The sequence below is a fragment of the Mauremys reevesii genome, linkage group 9, assembly GCF_016161935.1.
Source record: "Mauremys reevesii isolate NIE-2019 linkage group 9, ASM1616193v1, whole genome shotgun sequence".
Lineage (NCBI taxonomy): Eukaryota > Metazoa > Chordata > Testudines > Geoemydidae > Mauremys > Mauremys reevesii.
Window position 1 is genome coordinate 49,319,701 of NC_052631.1, and position 20,555 is coordinate 49,340,255.

Consider the following 20,555-nt stretch of genomic DNA (forward strand, 5'->3'; position numbering starts at 1 on the left):
AACGTGGCGCTCTCGGGGAAGAGGCGGGGCCAGGGAGGGGATTTGGGGAAGGAGTCCAATGGGGCATGGCGGGGGCAGAGTTGGGGTGAGGACTTTGGGGGAAGGGTTGGACTGGGGGTGGGGCAGGGGCGGGAGGGGGCAGGGCAGAGGTGGAGTCAGGGCTGGGGTTTGAGCATCCACCGGAGCTGGGAAAAGTTGGCGCCTATGCTAGAGATTCCCTGACCTGCTTACTTAATGCACCAATAAAATCAATCTGCATTTTAAAGAGAACATTTTATTAATTATTTTTATTAGCAGTTGCTAAACTCTATTGCACATTATTGGACATGTGTGACCCACCCCCTCCTCCTAACATACTGTGGTACAGTAAAATATGGACTGTCCTTGTAATAGAAAAGTTTTCACAGCACTTACGTACCCAAGAGATGCACCAAGGAGAGTCTAGGTTTTGACAAACTTGGTCTCCCTTTCTATCAGAGGAGGGCTCCCCAGTCAGCAAACCAAAATCTTTAGCCAGGATCTTGGAACATTAACCTGAGCCTTCATAAGCAATGTTAACTTTTTATTGTAACTTTGCCCCAAGTTAAAAAAAAAAGAAATAAATGGTCATGGCATACTGATAAAATTTACTTTTTGACCAGCCTCAGATAGATGAAAATTATACTGAAAAACTCACTAACTATACCAGTCAAAATGTGAGAGAAAGTGCAAAAAAGTAATATGACGCAAATGTTATCCACTTTCTTCTACATAGTCGGTGTTACTGACATAATGTCTCCCCATTACCATACCTCAAAATGCAATTCCCAAAAAATTTATCCTTGGATTACCAAAAAACTTTACATTTAATAATTTTATTTTATAAGACTTTACAATTAAAGAATGCATGAGTAAGTTCAAACCAAGGTGTTCATTTTTGGACACCTAACTATGGAAAGCATTTATTTGGTCTTAATTCCCATTTTATATCAAGTTAAGGTGGAGATCCTTAAATATCACAAAGACTCAATAGTGATGTACTATGACTCTAAGCCTCACTGATCGATGCTTGCACTGTATAAGTATTTGTACATTTAATGAATTTTAAGACCATAAGTCCAACCTCCACTAGCCATAGAATTTTATCCCACAATTCCTGCATCTAGACCAACAACCCACTTTTGTACAGCATGTCCTTTAGAAAGACACCCAGCCTTGATTTAAGGACTCAAAATGATGGAGAATTTACACGCCTCTAAGAAATCTGTTCTACTGGTTAATTATACTCACCCTTAAAAAAATGTTATTTCCAGTTTTCAACTGCTGAATTCAAACAGTGAATTGACAAAGGCAGTTGTTGAAGCAGATTGAAGCAGGCGGAGCGCATGATACAAAGAAGAGGGACAGCTGTAGGGGTATGCTGCTTGCTCCCCGAGCTTTCAGCAGAGGGATGGCTACCCTGATTCCCCCCCTCTGCACACACCACACTGACTAACTCGCACATCTCAGTCCCAGTCTGCACCAGGCTCAGTTTTAAAATCTAGGCTCAATTCTCTGATCAGGGTCTTCAGTGGCTGGCCCAAAGTCCTTGTCCGGAGCACACAGGCACCACCCTGGGCCATCAATTGCACAGTGCCATGGTGAAGAGAGGACAAGGACCACAGACCAGCAACCGCCTTTTCACTCATGGCCACCACCAGGGCTGAGCGGGCTCAGCCAGACCAGGGAAGGGCACAAAGCCCTTCCTGGAGTGGGGCACCGCCAATACCTACCTCCACAGCCTCCCCTGCCTGGATCAGCACCATGGTCAAGGCCACTGAATGCGTCCCCAGCCCAAGCGCAGTGCCCCACCCCGTGCCCATAGCTCTGACCCTGCACTGGCCAACTCCCACCCAGCGCCAGCCCCGAACCCCTCCCCAGCCCCACTCTGAGCCCAGCCCAACCCCACCCCTGCCCTACTCCAGTCCCAGCCCCCTTCCCCAGTCAACCATCTCCCCTGCCCCATGCCATCCCCGCTCTAGCCATGGCCCCATCCCTGGCTAACCTCATATGACAGCCCCACTCCAAACCAAACAACCCCTTTCCCCCAAGCCAGCACCACTCTGGCTTCCTCCATGGTCAACTCCCCGCCCCTGTGACTGCCCCCTCCATGGCCAACACCCCCGTGACAGCCCCTCCATGGCCAACACCCCCGTGACAGCCCCCTCCATGGCCAACACCCCCCGTGACAGCACCGCTCTAGCCCCCTCCAACCCAACCCCCTCACCAGCCCCACGCCAGCCACGCTCCCACCCCCGCCAATGGCGCTGGAACAATTTATCCAGCAAGGGATGCTGAGAGCCATTGAACCAAACTGTAAACCCTGCATCTGACAGTAACTGCTTCAAGCAGGGGGGCGCGGCCGCACCCCCACACCCTTAGTCCCAGCTCCGACCCGGCCCCGCGCCGGCCAACTGCCCCCAGCTCCGACCCCGGCCCGCCCGGTCAACTCCCCCCCCACCGGCCCCGCGCTCCCGCCCAGCTCCGACCCGGCCCCCGCACTCACAGTGGCACCAGCCCAGGTGGCAGCACCAGTGCAGGCGGAAGCAGCGGCCGTGGCTGTGGGTGGCGCAGAGCGAGCGCCCAGCGCAGGGCTGGAAGTCGGGTCTCCCCGCGCAGCTGCGGGCCAGCGCCTGAGCCTCGTCCCGCTTCTCGCTCTTCCCGGCCGCCGCCCCGCTCATGGCGCCGCCGAGCCGGGCTGAGCCGAGCCGAGCCGCCAGCGGGGAGCGTCCCCGCGCCACAGGGCAGCGAGCGCCGCGGGCAGAGCCCGGCCAGCCCGCCCGGCTCCGCCCAGCGCCCGCCCCGCCGCGCAGGGGCCCGGCCAGCAGGCGCCTCCCCCGGCCGGCCGGCCAGTGCGGGGCGGGGCTGCGGCGTTCCGGAGCCCGCCCAGGGGCCGCAGGCGGCGGGACCGCGGCCCTATCCCGGGGGCTCCCGCGCGCCCCGACCCCGATCGCAGCTGAGGAGCCTCTGATCCCCCGCCAAATCGACCCTGCCCCCAACACGGCAGTTCCCCCACAGCTCTGCCTCCCCCGCGCCCCAGCATCTCCGCTGTCCCCCCCCCCCACACACAGCTGGGCAGACTCTGCCTCCCCCCGCCACAGCGGCTTTGCCCCCCATATACACAGCTGGGAGGGAGCCACTGCCCCCCACACCCCCTATCAAGTCACTAATGTGTGTTAAGCTGAGAGCCGGGCGGCCAGGATGTGCCCTGTGCGGGGCTTGGATGATCCGGATCCCTTTGTCCCTCTGACAAGGATGCTCCATTGCTGAGTCAGGGGCGGTTTGCTATGTAACCTGCTGCTGAGTGGCCTATCCCTGGCCCCACGCACCCCCTGCCCCCCACTCCTTGTACAGCTGAACAGCATCCCCCCCCCCCACACACACCTCTGTGCCCCTCCCCACTGCAGAGACACTGCTCCTTCTGCACCCTAGCAGCCCCCTTTCCTCCTCCAGCAAATTCATAATCAGAATGATCTGCTGGGATGACAAGACATAGCAGTGCTGGCAACGTGTAGAAAAACCCAGGCAACTGAGGTCTCTGGCAGAGGTAATTCAGCATCTTCCCAGGATAGATCATCACAGCAATCTTTGGGTTTTATTCCCTTGTAGCCATTTGCCATTAATATGTCTAATTTGATGGCAAATTATATGACACTATTTCTCCTCTCATCTTATTTCCCCTAGTATGAGAGCTTTTTTTCATTCGCTTCAGCGCCAAGTGTTATTTATTATTTTTATGTATTTATTTGTGGTAACTCAAGAAAATATCATTGGTATATTACTTCATATTGTGGACACTGGAGTAGAAAATATCTTTCCATTTCAGTTTCTTCTCTCATGGTGGTTGCACAGTCATTCCTCTTTGGGTTTGCATTGTGCTTTGTTGTTCCCAGTTTGTGGTCACTGATTCTGTATTTGGGAACAGTCCGCCTCGTTTTCCTGATCTCACTGCAGTGAGTTGCTTGAGAGTTGTATGTAGAGATCTATTAAAAGTCTGTCCTGTTTCTCATCTGTTCTCCCCTTCCACGATTTGTATAGAGGTTTTGGGTTTTGTCTGATGTTTTCAGTAGTCAGTCTGGAGTGAGCCTACACCCCACTTCTCAGCGCTGTAGTGATGCTGATGCCTGGATGTAGAAGCAGCATGTCTTCCCTTAGTTGTCATTTCTGGTAGTGAAGCACTTTATTTATTAAAAACCCACAGCTGACTCATGTCAGCTGAGTCTGGCTCATGGGGACCCTCCTTCTCCCACCCCCACCATCCCAGAGCTCAGGCTCCAGCCCGAGGCCAAAGATCTACACCGCAATTAAACAGTCCCTTAGCCCAGCAGTTCTCAACCGGGGATTTGCAGCCCCCTGGGGGTCCATGAGCCCTTTCAGGAGGGCCGCAGAGCCTCTTGACTGAAACCCGGTGCCCCAAGCGCCAGCCCAAGCCAGCACCCCTCCCCCAAGTTTGGGAGCAGCAAGGGGCTGAAGCCAGCGGTACCACCCCAAGCTGGGAGTGGCACAGGGCTGCAGCTGGCAAACCTTCCCCCCTCCACCCAAGGCAGGGGCAGCAGGGCGCTGAAGCTGGGAGCCCCCCCCCACCCATACACAGCCCCTAACTACCCCCTGCCTGCACCCTGAGCTACCCCCTTAATTTCATACAGCCCCTAGCTACCCTCTCCCTGCATCCTGAGCGGTTTTCAAACTTTTTGAACTGAGTACCCCTTTGAGTTATATTTTTTGGTTGCATCCCCCCACAGCCCAGACAGGCTGAGTGGCCTCCTGAGTGAGTCAGGGGATGGAGGTGGCGCTCCCTCCCTGGACTCTGCTATGCGGAGCTGGCTTGAGCCCCACCAGCCCTTACCCCCCACCAAAATAGAAGTAAATCTATGCCTATGCCCAAGGGTCCGTCCCCCCCCGGCCCGGAGCCCTGCACTTCCCTCTCTCCTCCCGGGCCCTGGCATTTTTATAGCATGCTGGGGGGGGGGGGGCTCAGCAAGAAAAAAGTTGAGAACCCCTGCCTTAGCCCAAGCCTCATGAACCCAGGTCAGCTGGGATGGTCCAGCTGAGGGTATATATTGCAGTGTAGATGTATTATGGAAAGAGTATCTTCTGCTTTAGTTCATATGGTACTGGAAATTGAATATGTGGTGGTGTTAATTAGGAAGGGGAATTGTCCTAGTTCTGCTCTTAACAGCCATTGCTGGGTGAGTTCTGGTTTGTAAACACATTTGTTTGCAGAATGGTAGAGTTAGGGTTTCCATTGCCATTTTCTTCTGATAAGCGCAATTAGCTGTTAAGATTTGGCCCCAGACTTTGTACCTGAGTGGCAGAATTAGACTAGTGAATAATTTTATTTATCCAGATTTTATTTTAAAATAGTTTAAGACCTCCTTGCCTTTCCTCTTCTAATGTTTTCATAGCCAGCTTGAAATTCTTTGTGATATTTATTATCAGGGCTAGCTATGTAACACTTCAGCATGTATTCAGCATCTCTGCTTCCAAAATAACATTTTAATTTGGTCTGGGGTTTTCTTGTTTTGTTTTTCTAATTATGATTTCATTCTTTTGTAGGATGACCTCTAGAGCCTATGTCTTGCAGTGTGCTTCTGGTGGGAATAAACTCCTTTATAGACAGTGTTGCATTGGCAAGAGTATAGTCAAGTCATCAGCATATTTTTTAGTTGTTAGTCAGAATCCTGGGTCTGAGGACTGCTCTAGTAAAATGGACTATTGATAGAACTGATCAAACAGTTTATTTGGTCAATTTAGCCTTTTATTCTGTTCATGACTTGTCTGCAAACATAATTTTTATTAGATGTTCAAAATCATTTGATGAATAGCTTTCACTAATATATTTGAGTTTATAGATTGTTCAAATTGTCCCCAGCAAATATTCAGTTGATTATTAAATATCCAGACAAAAACTATTTTAACTCTATCTTAAGGCGAGAATACATATCAGTAACTTAAAGGCAAAAATGTTACTGGGATACAGTAGTTTATCTCAAAATGAAGCATTATAAACCCAGGAAACATAGAATTATGGTTACACTTAAAAGAAATGCAAACATGTTAAGGTCTGGAAATTGCACAGTTTGTGGCTCTTTCCTGCACCCTTTTCAATTTTTCAACATACTTTTTAAAATATGGACCCCAGAACTGGATGCAGTGTTCCCATATCAGTCTCACCAATGCTGTACACAGAGGTAAAATCACCTCCCTACTCCTACTCTTCTCTTTCATGGACTGCATTAGCACTTTTTGTCACAGCATGGCACTAGAAACTCAAATTGTTTAACCATTGTGACCCCTAGATCAGGGTTTCTCAAACAGGGGTTGCCGCTTGTGTAGGGAAAGCCCCTGGTGAGTTGGGCTGGTATGTTTACCTGCCCCGTCCGCAGGTCTGGCCGATCGCGGCTCCCACTGGCTGCAGATCGCTGCTCTGGGCCAATGGGAGCTGCTGGAAGTGGCGGCCAGTAAGTCCCTCGGCCCACGCCGTTTCCTGCAGCTCCCATTGGCCCGGAGCAGCAATCTGCTTGTCGGTGGCAAGCGGTGTCATCCAGAGGTGTTGCCGCCGAAATGCCGCTGAATTTTGGTGGATGCTCGACCGCCGTCCAGGACGCGGGCACATTTAGATGCCCCCGTGGGCGCATTGCATTGGGGACCCCTGGATTAAGGCAAAGAGCAACCTAGCACACTACTTTCAACAGTTCCCCAAAAAGAAACTACCCCACAAAACTAACAACAATGCAGCCTGTCTTCAAAGACTGAACAAGGCTCCCATTCTAAGAGAAAAACTTGTAACCATCTGGTGACTAAAACTCAGTGGTGGATGGAGCCTCCCATTTCAATGGGTGCATTCCTGCTCCATGGGCACCACCTCCTCCTCTTCACCACTAAATGACCACAGCAGCACCTTCTGCCCTCACCCTAATCCTGACCTGCTGAGGATGGGAGGCCCTGTGGGGGAGGCTGGAGAGCGAGCTCACCCTGCAGCAGCGGCTCCAACCCCTGTGCCAGGTTGCATCACTCAGAGCAGGGAACTGGGCCCAACCCTGTGAGACAGGAGCCCCTGCTGCAGGGTTTCTGTGGCTGTAGTTACACCCATGAATTCCTGCGAAAGCTGCCCTTGCTCCCACCATACCATATTAACTGACATCACCACAAACACCCTGGTCAGATTTCTGTCAATATCTGGAAGAAAATATAAAATCATTGCAGATAAAGTTTTCAAGTGACATAAAGATTGGTAGCAAGTGATAAATAAACAATCAAGACAGGTGAGAGTGATCTGGATTGCTTGGTAATCTGTGCTCAACTAAACAACTTGCATTTTAAAAGGCAGGTCAGAATGTTGTGCATACTTATAGGATGAAGAATTGTATCCTGGAAAACAGAGACTTTGTGGAAAAGTCTTAGGGGTTATTGTAGATTACTAACCAAACAAACTACCAAGAGATGTCAGATGTGGTGGATTCTCCATGACTGGAGTATTTAAATCAAGACTGGATGTCTCTCTAAAAGATACACTTGACAAGTACAAGGCTCCTTTTGGTGGGCTCAGTGCAAGAATTTTTCATGGGCTTGTTATGCAGAAGGTCAGACTAGAGGGTTAAATGGTCCTTTTGGGTCTGAACTGTCTCTCGTGCATGTGTACACACACGCTGAAATTGAGGGTGTGTGGATGGGGAAAAGGGGAGGGAAAGTGCAGAACCAGGAATGTACTTGACACCTCTGCTCCTCAGGCACAATGGAGCTCTCTATAGCAAGGCTAGAAATCTTCAGGAGAAGATTGCAGGGTATCTCCATGGATGTTTCATTGAGATCTCTCAGGAGGATTCAAGGGACATCCCTGTGTACATAACACACTGCTCTGCATGGCCCCCTCTGCATAACTCCAGAGGGGAATGAGAAGCAGATAGCAACTCTACTTCTCTTGGTTGTACCACTACCTCTTCTAGCACAAGTAAATTAATGAAAAGTTGAAAGCTGTGTCCTGCTAATTTGGTGGCGCCATCCCTGTAATGGAAAATTTATTTACACACTTATCTGAGGATCCTTCCCCTGCACCAGGCTCACCCGTGCTCGACTACCAGCACTGACTGGACTGTGCTGGAGTCAAAAACAGGTCCTGGCTCACTGTGCAGCTGGATCCCCTGGTCACCTGCCCCCCATACTCCTCCTCCTCACTGTTCAGAACAGAGGCCTGTGACTCAGGCTCCTTGGAGATATCTACAGTGGTGTGCAGGCTGCTGGTGGTGTCTCCTCTAAGTCTGGCATGAAGCTCTTTGTAAAAGAGGCAGGTCTGCGGCTCTGCACTGGATTGACTGTTGGTCTCCCTGCTGCAGGTCCATGGTGTAACCCTTCCACTGTGTCCTCCAAGCAATCTGCTTGTAGATGTCGACATTTCTACGGCTGGTTCTAAGCTGTTCCTGCACAACCTCTTCTCCGCCCGGCTCAGGATATCCAGTTTCTCCTGTCTGCTCCAAGCAGGAGCATGTCTGGAGCATGTAGCCAGCACGGTCAGCTGCGCGCAACAATGGAGAGCAGATAGAGGTGTGCTCACCAAGCTGGACAACCAGGAAAAGGCATTTAAAAAATTGGTGGGGGTTTTAAATGTGGGGGGAGATGGGCTTTGGTCTATGTAACTCCTGGGCAGCAGCACTCACAGTTGTGACCAGAGCAGTCAGTATCAGGTATTGAGGGACAGCTGCTGGAGGACTGTTAGTGCAGAGATAATTAATGCGATATCTACACTTGTGCTAAATCAACCTCTGTACATCAACCATGGCTCAACGCCACATGGGGAGGTGGTGTTACTATGGCTGCATAATGGGGCATTTACATTGGTGGAAGATAAGTTTAAATGTAGACACATGCACAATTAGGTCAATACAAGGTGGCTTACATTGACCTAATTTTGTAATGTAGACCAGTCCTAAGAAACTCCACAAACCTCTGCACCTTCCATTTCAGGTGCAAGACACTCATCTTTAGCCTGCCTTTTGCTAGTACACAGGGCACACAAAATAAAATGTAATTAAATTTAAAAAATCCTTACAGTCTTCCATCTGAGGACAGGAAAAAAGAACCACACATATGGCAGATGCTAGTTATGTCTCTCAATATACTGCTGGTAGTGTTCAGACCAGGGGCCAGCAACCTTTGAGAAGTGGTATGCTAACTCTTCATTAATTTAAGGTTGCGAGTGCCAGTAAAAGGTTTCGTGTGCCAGACCGGCAGCGCGGGCAGCAGATGGAACTCCAGACCGGCAGCGGGATGAGCCACTCATCTGTCATTCTGTCCGCTGGCCCCTGCCAGCCAGGGTCCCAGCCGCTGGCCTCACTCCGTCTGGGTTCTGTCCATCCAGGCCAGCAGCAGGCTGAGCAGGGCCGGCAGCCGGGACCCCAGTTGTCAAGGGGCTGGCGGCCGGGACCTCAGACCGGCAGCGGGCTAAGTGGCTCATCCTGCTGCCAGTCTAGGGTCCTGGCCGCTGGCCTTGCTCAGCCCATTGGTGGCCTGGGTTCTGTCCATCCAGGCCAGGAGCGGGCTGAGCAGGGCTGGCAGCCAGGACCCTGGCTGGTAAGTGGCCGGCAGCCAGAACCCAAGACCAGCAGCGGACTGAGCGGCTCATTCTGCTGCTGTTCTGAGGTTCCGTAATTCAGGCCAGCGGTGGGCTGAGCGGGCTGGTGGCCAGGACCCTGGCTGGTAGCAGCGTTCCACTAAAAATCAGTCCGCATGCCCCCTTTGGCATGTGTGCCACAGATTGCCAACCCCTGGTTCAGACCATGGAGATGTTCGTGGCATATAAATCCGAATAGAACAAAATGGGAGCTGCTGAGTACTCAGGACTTTTGAAAATGTCTTAGGAGTCTTACCTTTACACTCCGATTTTGAAAATCTTGGCTGTAGTTTCTTGACCAGGGCCAATGTTTGGGCTCTTCAGAAAAGGTTTGTACATTCGTACTATTGTGCTTAATTAGCCAAAACTAGAAGGTTGCACATTTGGTAGCTTGCGTAGGCTGAGCACGTTGCACGCACCAGGCACTTATTGCATCTCTCCATTCCTCCCACAAACTCCCTGTGTGCCGGCCCCTCCTATTTCAGGAACTCCCGGCAGCCTATTCCCTCATGCCAGGGGCTCTGTCACCCATTCCCACTTCCACTATGTGCTAGAGGTGCTGTGTTTCCTTTCCAGTCTCCCTCTCCTGCCAGGAGATCTGTATGTCCCCTATTTCTCCCTCCATTTTATTTTCTTTCTTTGTAGGACAGGGGTTCTCAAACCAGGGGTTGGGACCCCTCAGGGGGTCGCAAGCTGTCAACTTCCACCCCAAACCCCGCTTTGCCTCCAGCATTTATAATGGCGTTAAATATATAAAAATTGTTTTTAATTTATAAGGGAGGGTCGCACTCAGAGGCTTGCTATGTGAAAGGGGTCACCAGTAAAAAAGTTTGAGAGCCACTGTTGTAGGAGATGTGTCATTCAGGATGTCAGTGTTTTAAAACTCTCTGCCCTCCCTTCCAATAGCTGACATGGGGTGCATTGTTATGCTGGAAGGTGTTGATGGCTACCATCAACTGGTTCTTTTATCTATAGACAATCACAGGTGGCTGAAGCTGTTGGGTCTGCCAGTTTCCTGGGGGCGCTGTGGGTGTCTACCCCCAGGAAACTGACCTGCAAGACCCTGATATCTGATACCATTGGGCAAAAAAGTGACCAGTGTACATGTGGGAGGACAATGCAGCAACACCTGATAATACAATGTAGGTGATGACAGAAAATGAAAATCAGCTTTATTAAAAATTAATGAAACAAAGCAGAGTCTGATTTCAGATATGGCTTTTGAAAAGCTGCTTTTCCTAACAAGAGAATCTGTGTGTTCTGGAGCCACCAGGCTCAACCACCAGCGACTGGGAGCTGTGCTCTTTGCACAAGAGCAAGAGGAGTCCTTACCCCTCAGGGCCAAGTTCAGAAAAGCAAATATTTCTCTTCCTGTTCTATCTGCTGGAGACTTCCCTCCCTGCCTGCAGCACAACTCCTATCTGCAGAGCTCTTGAGCCCATTTACTTTCCATGGTGCCCTTTGTACACCTGAAACACTGAAGTGCCACAAAAAGGCTTTTCTCCTGTCACTTATAGTGCACAAAGCCCTCCATGCCTTCTGCGCTGAGCAGCTGCCAGCAGTCAGGCTAGAAAAGCAGGTGAGGAGTTCTGGAGACACACACACACTCCCTCTTGGAGAGGAGGCACTTTTGTCTGGAGGAAGAGGTTGGAGGGCAGGAAGGAGGGGGAAAGGATGTGATCTTCCAGCCACTAGCTAATGAGCAGGTCATAGTCTTCTGTGATTGGGCTGTGTTTATTAGTGTTATTTTGGGGGTGGAGGTAGGTGCTGATGCTAGCCCTGGATGCTCTCTTCACTGCATCACAATTTACTTCCAAAATGCACAGTTCCATTTTGTACCATTCTCCTCTCCCTCCAGCCAATCCAAAACCCTACAAACGTGCACTCCGTGAAGAGACCATTATCTGGGACAGTCTAATCTGTTCCCTTTGGGAGGGGAAGGTCCATCGTGTAAATGAATCCTTAGTAAACTGGATGGTTCCCAGATGGCTCTCCCACAGGGACTAGTTCCTACGGTTTGCCTTTGGTCACTAGAGGGTTCTGTGGCAGGAACAAGAGGAGAGCTGTAGCTGCTGGGAGGCAGAGCTAGGTGAGGATACCTGTCTGCAGTGAATCTTCACTGGCTCTGTCTCCCCGAGCCAGGACCCCTGGTCTACCCTCCCACTTTCAACTGTCTCAAGAGCTGTCAGGAGTTGCTCCCTCCCTCACCAGAGGAATGACGAGAGGCAGGCAGTTAAGAACACCAGCTGTTAGGATCCAGCAGTCAGGTGAGTGCAGCTTGTCAGGAAACAGTCAGCCAGAAGTGGTCTCCTACCGGCAGCTTGAGGGCATGTGTAGTGCACTAGTGAGGTGGGAAGGATGGATGCATTGTGAGCAGGGAAAGGAAAGTGACAGCAACTACCATTAGAGGGAGTAGTTACTCCGCTCAGCTGAGCCAGACATTATTCTTCACCCATGGGCGCCAACTTATATGGGCTCGTGGAGCTAAAGCCCCAGGAATATTCAAAATCAGGGGCTCTGCTCCACCAATATTTGGAGCTAGGTTTCGCCCCTTTAAATCCCAGCCGCGGCCGGGAATCAGAGGGCTCTGGGCTGCCCGCTGCTGCGGAGAGCCCAGAGCCTTTTAAATCCCAGCCGTGGCCGGGAATCAGAGGACTCTGGGCTGCCCGCTGCGGCAGGGAGCCCAGAGCCCTTTAAATCCCAGCCGCGGCTGGGAATCAGAGGGCTCTGGGCTGCCTGCAACCGCAGGGAGCCCAGAGCCTTTTAAATCCCAGCCGCAGCCGGGAATCAAAGGGCTCTGGGATGCCTGCAACCGCGGGGAGCCCAGAGCCCTTTAAATCTCAGTCGGGGCTGGGAATCGGAGGGCTCTGGGCTGCCCGCAGGGGCAGAGAGCCCAGAGCCCTTTGAATCCCAGCCACGGTGGCTGGGATTTAAAGGGCTCAGGGCTCCCCGTGGCTGCCAGCAGCTCAGAGCCCTTTGAATCCCAGCCCCTGGCCGCTGATTGCCCCTTCCCCAGACCTCTGCCCGAACTGCCCCCCCAGGACCCCCACCCCCTATCTAAGCACCACTGGTCCTTGTCCCTCGTTACCCACTCCCGAGACAACTGCCCCTAACTGCCCCTTGGGACCCCAGCCCCTATCTAAGCCTCCCTTCTCCTTGTCCCCAACTGCCCCCTCCTGAGACCCCACCCAACTTCCCCCCAGGACCCCACCCCCTACCTGTCCCCTGATAAACCTCCTAGACTCCCATGCCTATCCTACTGCTGCCTGTCCCCTGACTGCCCCTCCGAACCTCTGCCCCATCCAACCCCCCCTGCTCCTTGTCCTTTGACTGGCCCCTGGAACCCCCTACCCCTTCTCCAACCTTGTAATCTTGTGGCACTGACGTGTTGTAGCTTCATTTTATATCGGCTTACAGGGCGGGAGTGGGGGGGGCCCACCATTTTGGGCCCCACCAAAAATTATACAAACCTGCCGCCTATGTCTTCACCTGCTGTGCTTTGGGTTTGATTGGAACAGACATCACTGATTATGGCAGTGAGAGATACTTGTCACCACGAGACAAGTGGCTGAACGCGTAGAGCAGGCTGCAGGGACATCACAGCTTACTGCTCTGGTGTCCTGCATGGGACATCCACTCCTTCAAGGGAGGGCTTCCCACGAACACCAATTTCTTCAGAAAAGCACTGGGTTGCATTCTGGGAATGTCAGGATGGGCCTCAGAATATTTTTGCAGTTTAGCCAGAATGCGAGGTAGCCCGATGGTGGAAGCATAAAACATGGGGCCACCTCTGTGCTTTGGCCATCCGTAGCCATGGATGTAGATTACATCAATATCTTCTGGGGCAGAAGCTATTCCATCATCTAAGATCTGGAAGCCCTCATTGATGAGGGTATACAGACAGCGCTCCAGGATTTCCTCCTCGTCTATGAAATGTGCCTTAATATGATGGGCATCTCTATACCCAATCAGGAAATTGTGAAGCCATGGATCTGGATTAGCTATTCTAGCCCCAGGTTTCTCATATTGGTACCAGCCCATGCCAGTCTTCTGGCCATACCTTCCATTCTCACATAGAAGATCAGGCAGTGGGCTGTATCTCCTCCTGCCACACAGGCGAGCAGGAGTTCCTGGAGCCAGTTCGGGGCCAGTCAGGCCCTGCCCTTTCCGAGATCTCCAGCCCACATCAAGCCCAGCAAGGTCTGACATTCGGAAGGGCCCCATATTGAAACCAAATCCCTCTAGAGCTTGATCTACTGCTTCTGGTTTACATCCTTCTTCTAGCAGAAAAACTGCCTGTTCAGCATAAGGAGCCATCATTCTGTTCCCAACAAATCCAAAGCAATTCCCTACTACAACCCCTATTTTGCCTATAGTTTTGGCTAAACCCATGGCAGTGGCAATGGTGATGGGCGATGTGTGACGACCACGGATTATTTCTACCAGCTTCATTACGTGGGCAGGTGAGAAGAAGTGAGTACCAATGACCTGGTGAGGGCGACTGGTGGCTGAAGCAATCTCATCAATATCCAGGGTGGAGGTGTTAGTGCACAAGAAGGACCCTGGCTTGCAGATTGCTGACAATTTATGGAAGATCTCCTTCTTCAGTGCCATGTCCTCAAACACAGCCTCAATAACTAGATCTGCATCCTGTAACACACTGAAGTCCAGAGTGAACTGGAGAAGGGCGGGATCACAGGCATCTGGGCGTTGGCCAATCCACTGCATTTTTGAAGCCTCATGTTCTAGAAGGGATGTCACAGCTCTTGCTCCTACCTCCAGCTGCTTCTGATCCTGCTCTAGAGCTACTACGGACATCTTGGCCTTCACCAGAGAAGTCACAATGCCTCGGCCCATTGTTCCCAGTCCTAGTGATAAAAGCAAGAGAGAAACAGAGATTGTAAGTACTAGGAATTGTTAAGTGCACCTCTGCAAATGGGCTCCTTTGGTACTTCCAGCACATAAAGTAGGTCTCTGTGCAAATAAACACGGGAGTGTAGATGGGAAAAAAGTAAATGGAAAATTGGGGGGAAACCAACATTTTAATTCTGTCTTTGAGTGCACTTAGAGCGCTAATTGGAGCACTGTTTGAAAAGTGAAGATGTAATGGCAAGCTAATGTCTATTCAAGGATGAAGAACCATTTTGCGGTGGTGTGACGTTATGAGTGTGATATAATATCTCACTGAAAGATGATAGGACCAGAAAGAGTTAATTAACTCACCTCACCGACTGACCTGACCCATGGGTGAACCTTAAGGACTAGTTAGGAAGATATGTAAATGAATAGAGCTTTGAAATGCAAGTCTGCATTGTTAGAGGTAGAAGGGTAGATGTTTGCTCAAGTCTTGTGATGTAAGCAAACAAGTCGTGTCTATTGCTATAGTTTTAATTCAAAGATCAAAAAAGGAATATTAACATTTATGATGATACTTGAGTGAAATAGTATTATTGTCTATGTGTCTCTTTGAAGGTTGTGGTAACCTGTATCTAAACTGTTTAATGAATAAATTACTCTGTGCTAATTGCCAGGATGTTTGGGAGAAGGAGTTAAGCCTATTGTTTCCTTAGGCCGAAAGGCTGCTGGAAATGTATAAGAAGCCTGGGACATGAGCCTGCTTCATCTCAGATCTGCTTTGGGTTTCAAGAGGGGGAAACCTTAAGCCACAAGGATTGAGATCCCCAGTCATTGACTGGAGCCACCCTGAATATGGACATTGGACTATAACCTAAGAACTATATATGAAAGGACTTTTGGCAACTACAAGATCACCTCTGCTATGTATCTGAACTTCAAGAATTGAATTCAAATCTGTATGTATATTGATCTTTTAACCAACACTCTCTCTCTTTTCTTTTTAAATAAATTTTAGCTTAGTTAATAAGAATTGGCTATAGCGTGTATTTTGGGTAAGATCTAAGTTATAATTGAACCTGGGTATGTGACTGATCCTTTGGGATTGGAAGAACCTTTTCTTCTATATGATGAGATAAGATTTTCAGGAATCATCATCATATATGACAGGTGTGTCTGGACGGAGGCCTAAGTCTGGGTACTTTAAGGGAACTGCGTGGTTTGGACTTCTAAGTGACCAGTGAGGTACTATAGAAGCTGTTTTGTGCTGGCTTGGTAAATCTAAGTATTGGAATAATCACCAGCTTTGGGGTTTGTCTGCCCCGTTTGGTTTGCAGTTCACCCTGATTGAGTGACCTCAGCTGGCTCCCACGGGCAGCACCGTCACAGGTGGTATCCAGAGCACATATACCCCTGTGTAATTTAAGTCGTTTCTCCAATTCATACATTATCATATGGGAGGTACCTGGAGCAGGGCAGTAGAAATCAGGGAATCTGGATTCTATTTGCAGCTCTGCCACTGATTTCTAGTGTGACCCTTTTGCAAGGCACTTTTGAGTACCTAAGTTCTCCAGCTGTAAATTAGGGCTACAGAACTTTTATCTGTTTTTGGAACATGCATGCAGAAAACTGTCATACCTAAGCAAGAGGAAACAAGAGTTTAACCCTAGTGAAGTACAGAACTTGATCTTCCAGACCCTGTGCTACGCGGAATTTCAAACTCTAGAAATGGAATTTGGCATTTGATTTAAAATTAGAATATCAGCCAGGAAAAATCATTAATTGTTACTGATACTCTTTTTAGAGTTTATGATATAACCAATGTAATTGAAGAGGAAGATGTGGCACATGTAGTTGTATTTAAAATTGTTTCCTATATCAGAAAGAGTTTGGGAAGAAATTGTACAAGCAACTAGACAGACTGAGAATTTACAAAAGATTATTACAACTATTGAAAAATGATATAATAAAGTGATACTGAAGCCATGTAGTCAACTTATTAAAGACTTTTCAGTAATTCAAGGAATGCTGTTTAAAGGCAATAGGGTAGTAATTCCTTTAGTGTTAACAGCAGAGATATTGAAACACATACATGAGGGACATTTAGCCACAGAAAAAAGTAAAGGTAGAGAAAGAGAAGTTCTGTATTGACCACAAATGAACCAAAACATAGAGGTTTACATAAAAGAGAGTGACATACATCAAAAATGTAGAAATGCTCAGTCTAAACAGCCTATTACATTTATTCTAGAAAACAAGACTTTGGTCTAAAGTAGGTTTCAACCTATTTGAATATAAAGGACATGCTTATGCTATAGTTCTTGATTATTTTTTGCATTTTCCTGAAATAGCTATACTAGAAAACACTTGTGCCAAACAATTCATTAATAAAATTAAATCAGTTTTTGCATGGCATTCTCCATGTGGTAATGATTGATAATGGACTTCAATTTCACAGTCAAGAGTTTAAGTTTTGCCATAGCATATGATTTCAAACATATTACATCTAGTCCAGGTTACCCACAATCTACTGGGCTAATTGAAAATGCTGTTAAAATAATACAACTATTACAACAAAAGTTAAATTTGGGTAATGGGAGGGATAGCTCAGTGGTTTGAGCATTGGCCTATTAAACTCAGGGTTGTGAGTTCAATCCTTGAGGGGGCCATTTAGGGATTTGGGGATTGGTCCTGCTTTGAGCAGGGGGTTGGACTAGATGATCTCCTGAGGTCCCTTCCAACCCTGAGATTCTATGATCCTCCAAAGGACAAGCTGAAGGAGCAACTAGACGGGTAGGAGGAGAACCAGGTGAAGACAGAGTCCTGAGAGCTAAGGAAGGACAAAATTTCAAGAAGAGCATGGTCGATTGTGTTGAAGGAGTCTGACAGATCAAGGAGGAGACAGATGGGGTTCTGGGCTTTGGCTAGGAAGAAGTCATTACAGACTTTGCTGAGAGCAGTTTCAATGGAGTGCAGGGGGTGGAAGCCAGATTGAAGAGGGTCTAGGACGGGGTGGGCAAACTGTGTCCCACGGGATTGCCGTCAGGGCTTTGGATCCAGCCTGTGGGATTGCCAGCCCTGTGGCACAGCGGGGCTAAGGCAGGCTCCCTGCTTCCCTGGCCCTGCGCCACTCCCAGAAGCGGCCAGCACCACGTCCCTGTAGCCCATGGGGGAGGGGATTCCGCAAGCTGACCTTGCCTGTGGCCAATGGGAGCTTTGGGGGAGGTACCCGCAGGGCAGTGCACAGAGCCCTCTGCTCCCCACTCCCTCAGAGGCTGCAGGGACATGGTGCCAGACACTTCCGGGAGTGGCGCAGGGCCAGGGCAGGCAGGGAGCCTGCCTTAGCCGCGCTGCTGCCACCCCGCAGTTGCTCAAGGTAAGCGGTGCCAACAGGGCCGGCTCCAGGCACCAGCCGACCAAGCATGTGCTTGGGGCAGCACCGCAGGGCGGGGCGGCGCTCGGGTTTTTTGGTTCGGCGGGGCAGCGCTGGAGGAGTTTTTTTGTTTGTTTTTGTTTCCACCGGGCAGCGCTTGAAGGGGCGGGGGCTTGGGCGGCGCGGCATTCGGGGCCGGCGGCATGGCGCTGGGGCCGGCGGCACGGCACTTGGCGGGGCAGGGGCTTTGGGTGGCACAGCGCTTGGGGGGGCGAGGGCTTGGGTGGCGCTCAGGGGCGGGGCTTGCATGGCACTTGGGGGATGGGGCTTTGGGTGGCACGGCACTCAGGGGCAGGGGTTTCGGCGGCGCTCGTGGGGGGGGCTGTTACGGCAGGGCGGCGCTCTTTTTTTTTGCTTGGGATGGCAAAAAAGTTAGAGCCAGCCCTGGGTGCCAAACTGGAGCCCACACCCCAACCCCTTGCCCTGAGCCCCATCCTGCAAACTGCACCCCCTCCCACATCCCGCACTCTCTCCTACGCCCCAACCCCCTGCCCCAGCCCTACATTCATGGCCCTGCATGCAATTTCCCCACCCAGTTGTAGCCCTTGGGCCAAAAAATTTGCCCACCCCTGGTTTAGGACATAACTCCAAGAGAGGAAGTCCAAACAGTGACTGTGAACAGCACAATCCATGAGCCTAGAGATGAAAAGGAGCCAGGGGAAATAGGAGGAAAAAAACAAAAATTGCCATAAACATGCTTTAGTCTCTCCTGTCTTAAAAATCCTACCCTGGACCCCACTTGCCTCTCCAACTACTGCCCCATCCCTCAACTCCTTTAGCTTGTCCTTTGGAGGATCCTCCTCATCCTCTCTCAAACTTCTTCTGGGGGTTCCACAGAGCTCTGTCTGCGGACCTCTCTTCTCCCTCTGTACCTTATCTCATCCACAAACATAAATTCAACTATGCAGATGATTGTCAGGTCAGATCTCCACTCCTGTCCAAACTAAAATCTTGGCCTGTCTCTCTGACATCTCCTTATGGATGTCTAGCCATCAGCTCAAAGAGAACATGGCTAAAACAGAGTTCTTAGTCTCCCTCCCAACCCTCTTTCTCAACCACTGTGGACAATACCACCATCCTGCCTGTCCCTCAGGCCTGTAATCTGGCTGTCCTCTTCAACTCACACTGTTCTCTACATCCTCACACCCAGGCTAGATTTAAATCTTGCAGACTCTTTCTACATAACATTGTTCAGAAATGGTCTTTCCTATACATCCTCAATTCTAAAACTCTCATCTTGCACCTTGATAACTGCAACATCCTTTTCCCTGTTCTTGCCAAATGCCATCTTGGCCTGCTCACATCCATTCAGAACTCTGCTGGAAAGATCAGTTCCCTAGCCTATTTCTTTGACTATGTCGCCCCTCTTTTTGCATCCCTCCACTGGCTCCTGCTTCTCTAGCACATCAGACATACGTTACATGTCTTCATTTTCAAGGCTGTTTATGGCCTAGCCCCACCCTACCATTCTCTTGTTTGCTATTGAAACATTGATTCCTGCCTTCAGCTGGTCCATGACGCCAGCCTCCATTGCTCATTTGTCAAATTTTCAAACAAACACCTTTGTGCTTTCTCCCACGTTGCCCCTCATGCTTGGGAGGAGCTCCCTGTAAACATCTACAAAACTAACTCAATATCCTCCTTCAAATACTTCATTAAAACTCTTCTTTGCTGCGATGCCTACAAAAAACTTGACAATGGTTGGGCTACTGGCCCACTGCCTATCACTCATATTGTCTCATTGTACTCCCCTGTCTTTCTCCATGTTTTGTCTCTTATACTTAGATTGTAAGCTCCTTGGGGAAGAGACAGTCTTGTTCTGGGTTTGTGCAGCACCTAGCACAATGACTAGGGCTCCTGCATGCTACAGTAATATAAATAAATCAAAAATAGTCTGAGAACCACATAAAAAGTAAAATGCCAGTGGAGTTTAAAGGTTTTTTTCATGTGCCATGCACTCCTATAAAGCAAAGGGGAACTCTGAATGTGAGCACTGTTAACATCCAGAATAAAGCCACAACTAGACAAGGTCTGCAGTAATTCTATCAAAATGATTTTTTTTAATCCAAAATCCAGCTGACTGGGTTTTCAAATGAAAGTCTATCAGCCAAACAAAGAAACACAAACCAAGGGGATTAAAAAATTAATCTAAAGCTGCTTTATGAAGAATGGCTGAAATTATGTCATCAGTAAAACAAGCTCAAGTCTCCATAATGCAGGTCAAACAAGGTGGAGTATTTTTTCCACAAGCAGCCTGTCATCACTGATGTAGCTCTGACCGCGTGTTATACATACAAACGTGCTACACAAAACATTTCCTATCTTGACAACAAGAACGAAGATTTTGAAAATGTGTTTTCAAAGACAGCCATTTTACTTCTGATGGGAAATATCAGCAGAACTCTTATTTATGCCTGTGTTGGGTCCAATAATGGAAAAATAAGATCTGTAACATCATAATCAAAGTTAACATACCACTAAAATTTCATTTACAAAACCAACAAAGGTAAAGTAATTTAAAATGATTGTACGTGTCCTTCTGTCCATTCCCATAAACTGAATGCATACAGAATACAGATGTTAACACTAAAAACATGCTGCCAGCCTGCTGCCCCTCCTCCCACCTCCACCAGATCTTTCGTC

General features: G+C 49.4%; 2 protein-coding genes across 3 annotated transcripts in view; both read right to left on the reverse strand.

The window, feature by feature from the left end:
• The window catches only part of C9H3orf70 (chromosome 9 C3orf70 homolog), a 38,279-nt gene extending 35,493 nt beyond the window's left edge, over positions 1-2,786 (reverse strand). Inside the window, exon 1 of the mRNA XM_039489903.1 lies at positions 2,525-2,786. Coding sequence (XP_039345837.1) covers positions 2,525-2,699 — 175 coding nt within the window. The 5' untranslated portion in view covers positions 2,700-2,786. The remainder of the gene's footprint in view (positions 1-2,524) is intronic.
• Positions 2,787-12,987: 10,201 nt separating this feature from the next.
• Positions 12,988-20,555, reverse strand: part of EHHADH (enoyl-CoA hydratase and 3-hydroxyacyl CoA dehydrogenase) — a 53,915-nt gene continuing 46,347 nt past the window's right edge. For both annotated transcript variants that reach the window (XM_039489689.1, XM_039489690.1), the window contains exon 7: positions 12,988-14,493. In XM_039489689.1, coding sequence (XP_039345623.1) covers positions 13,223-14,493 — 1,271 coding nt within the window. In that variant the 3' untranslated portion in view covers positions 12,988-13,222. The remainder of the gene's footprint in view (positions 14,494-20,555) is intronic.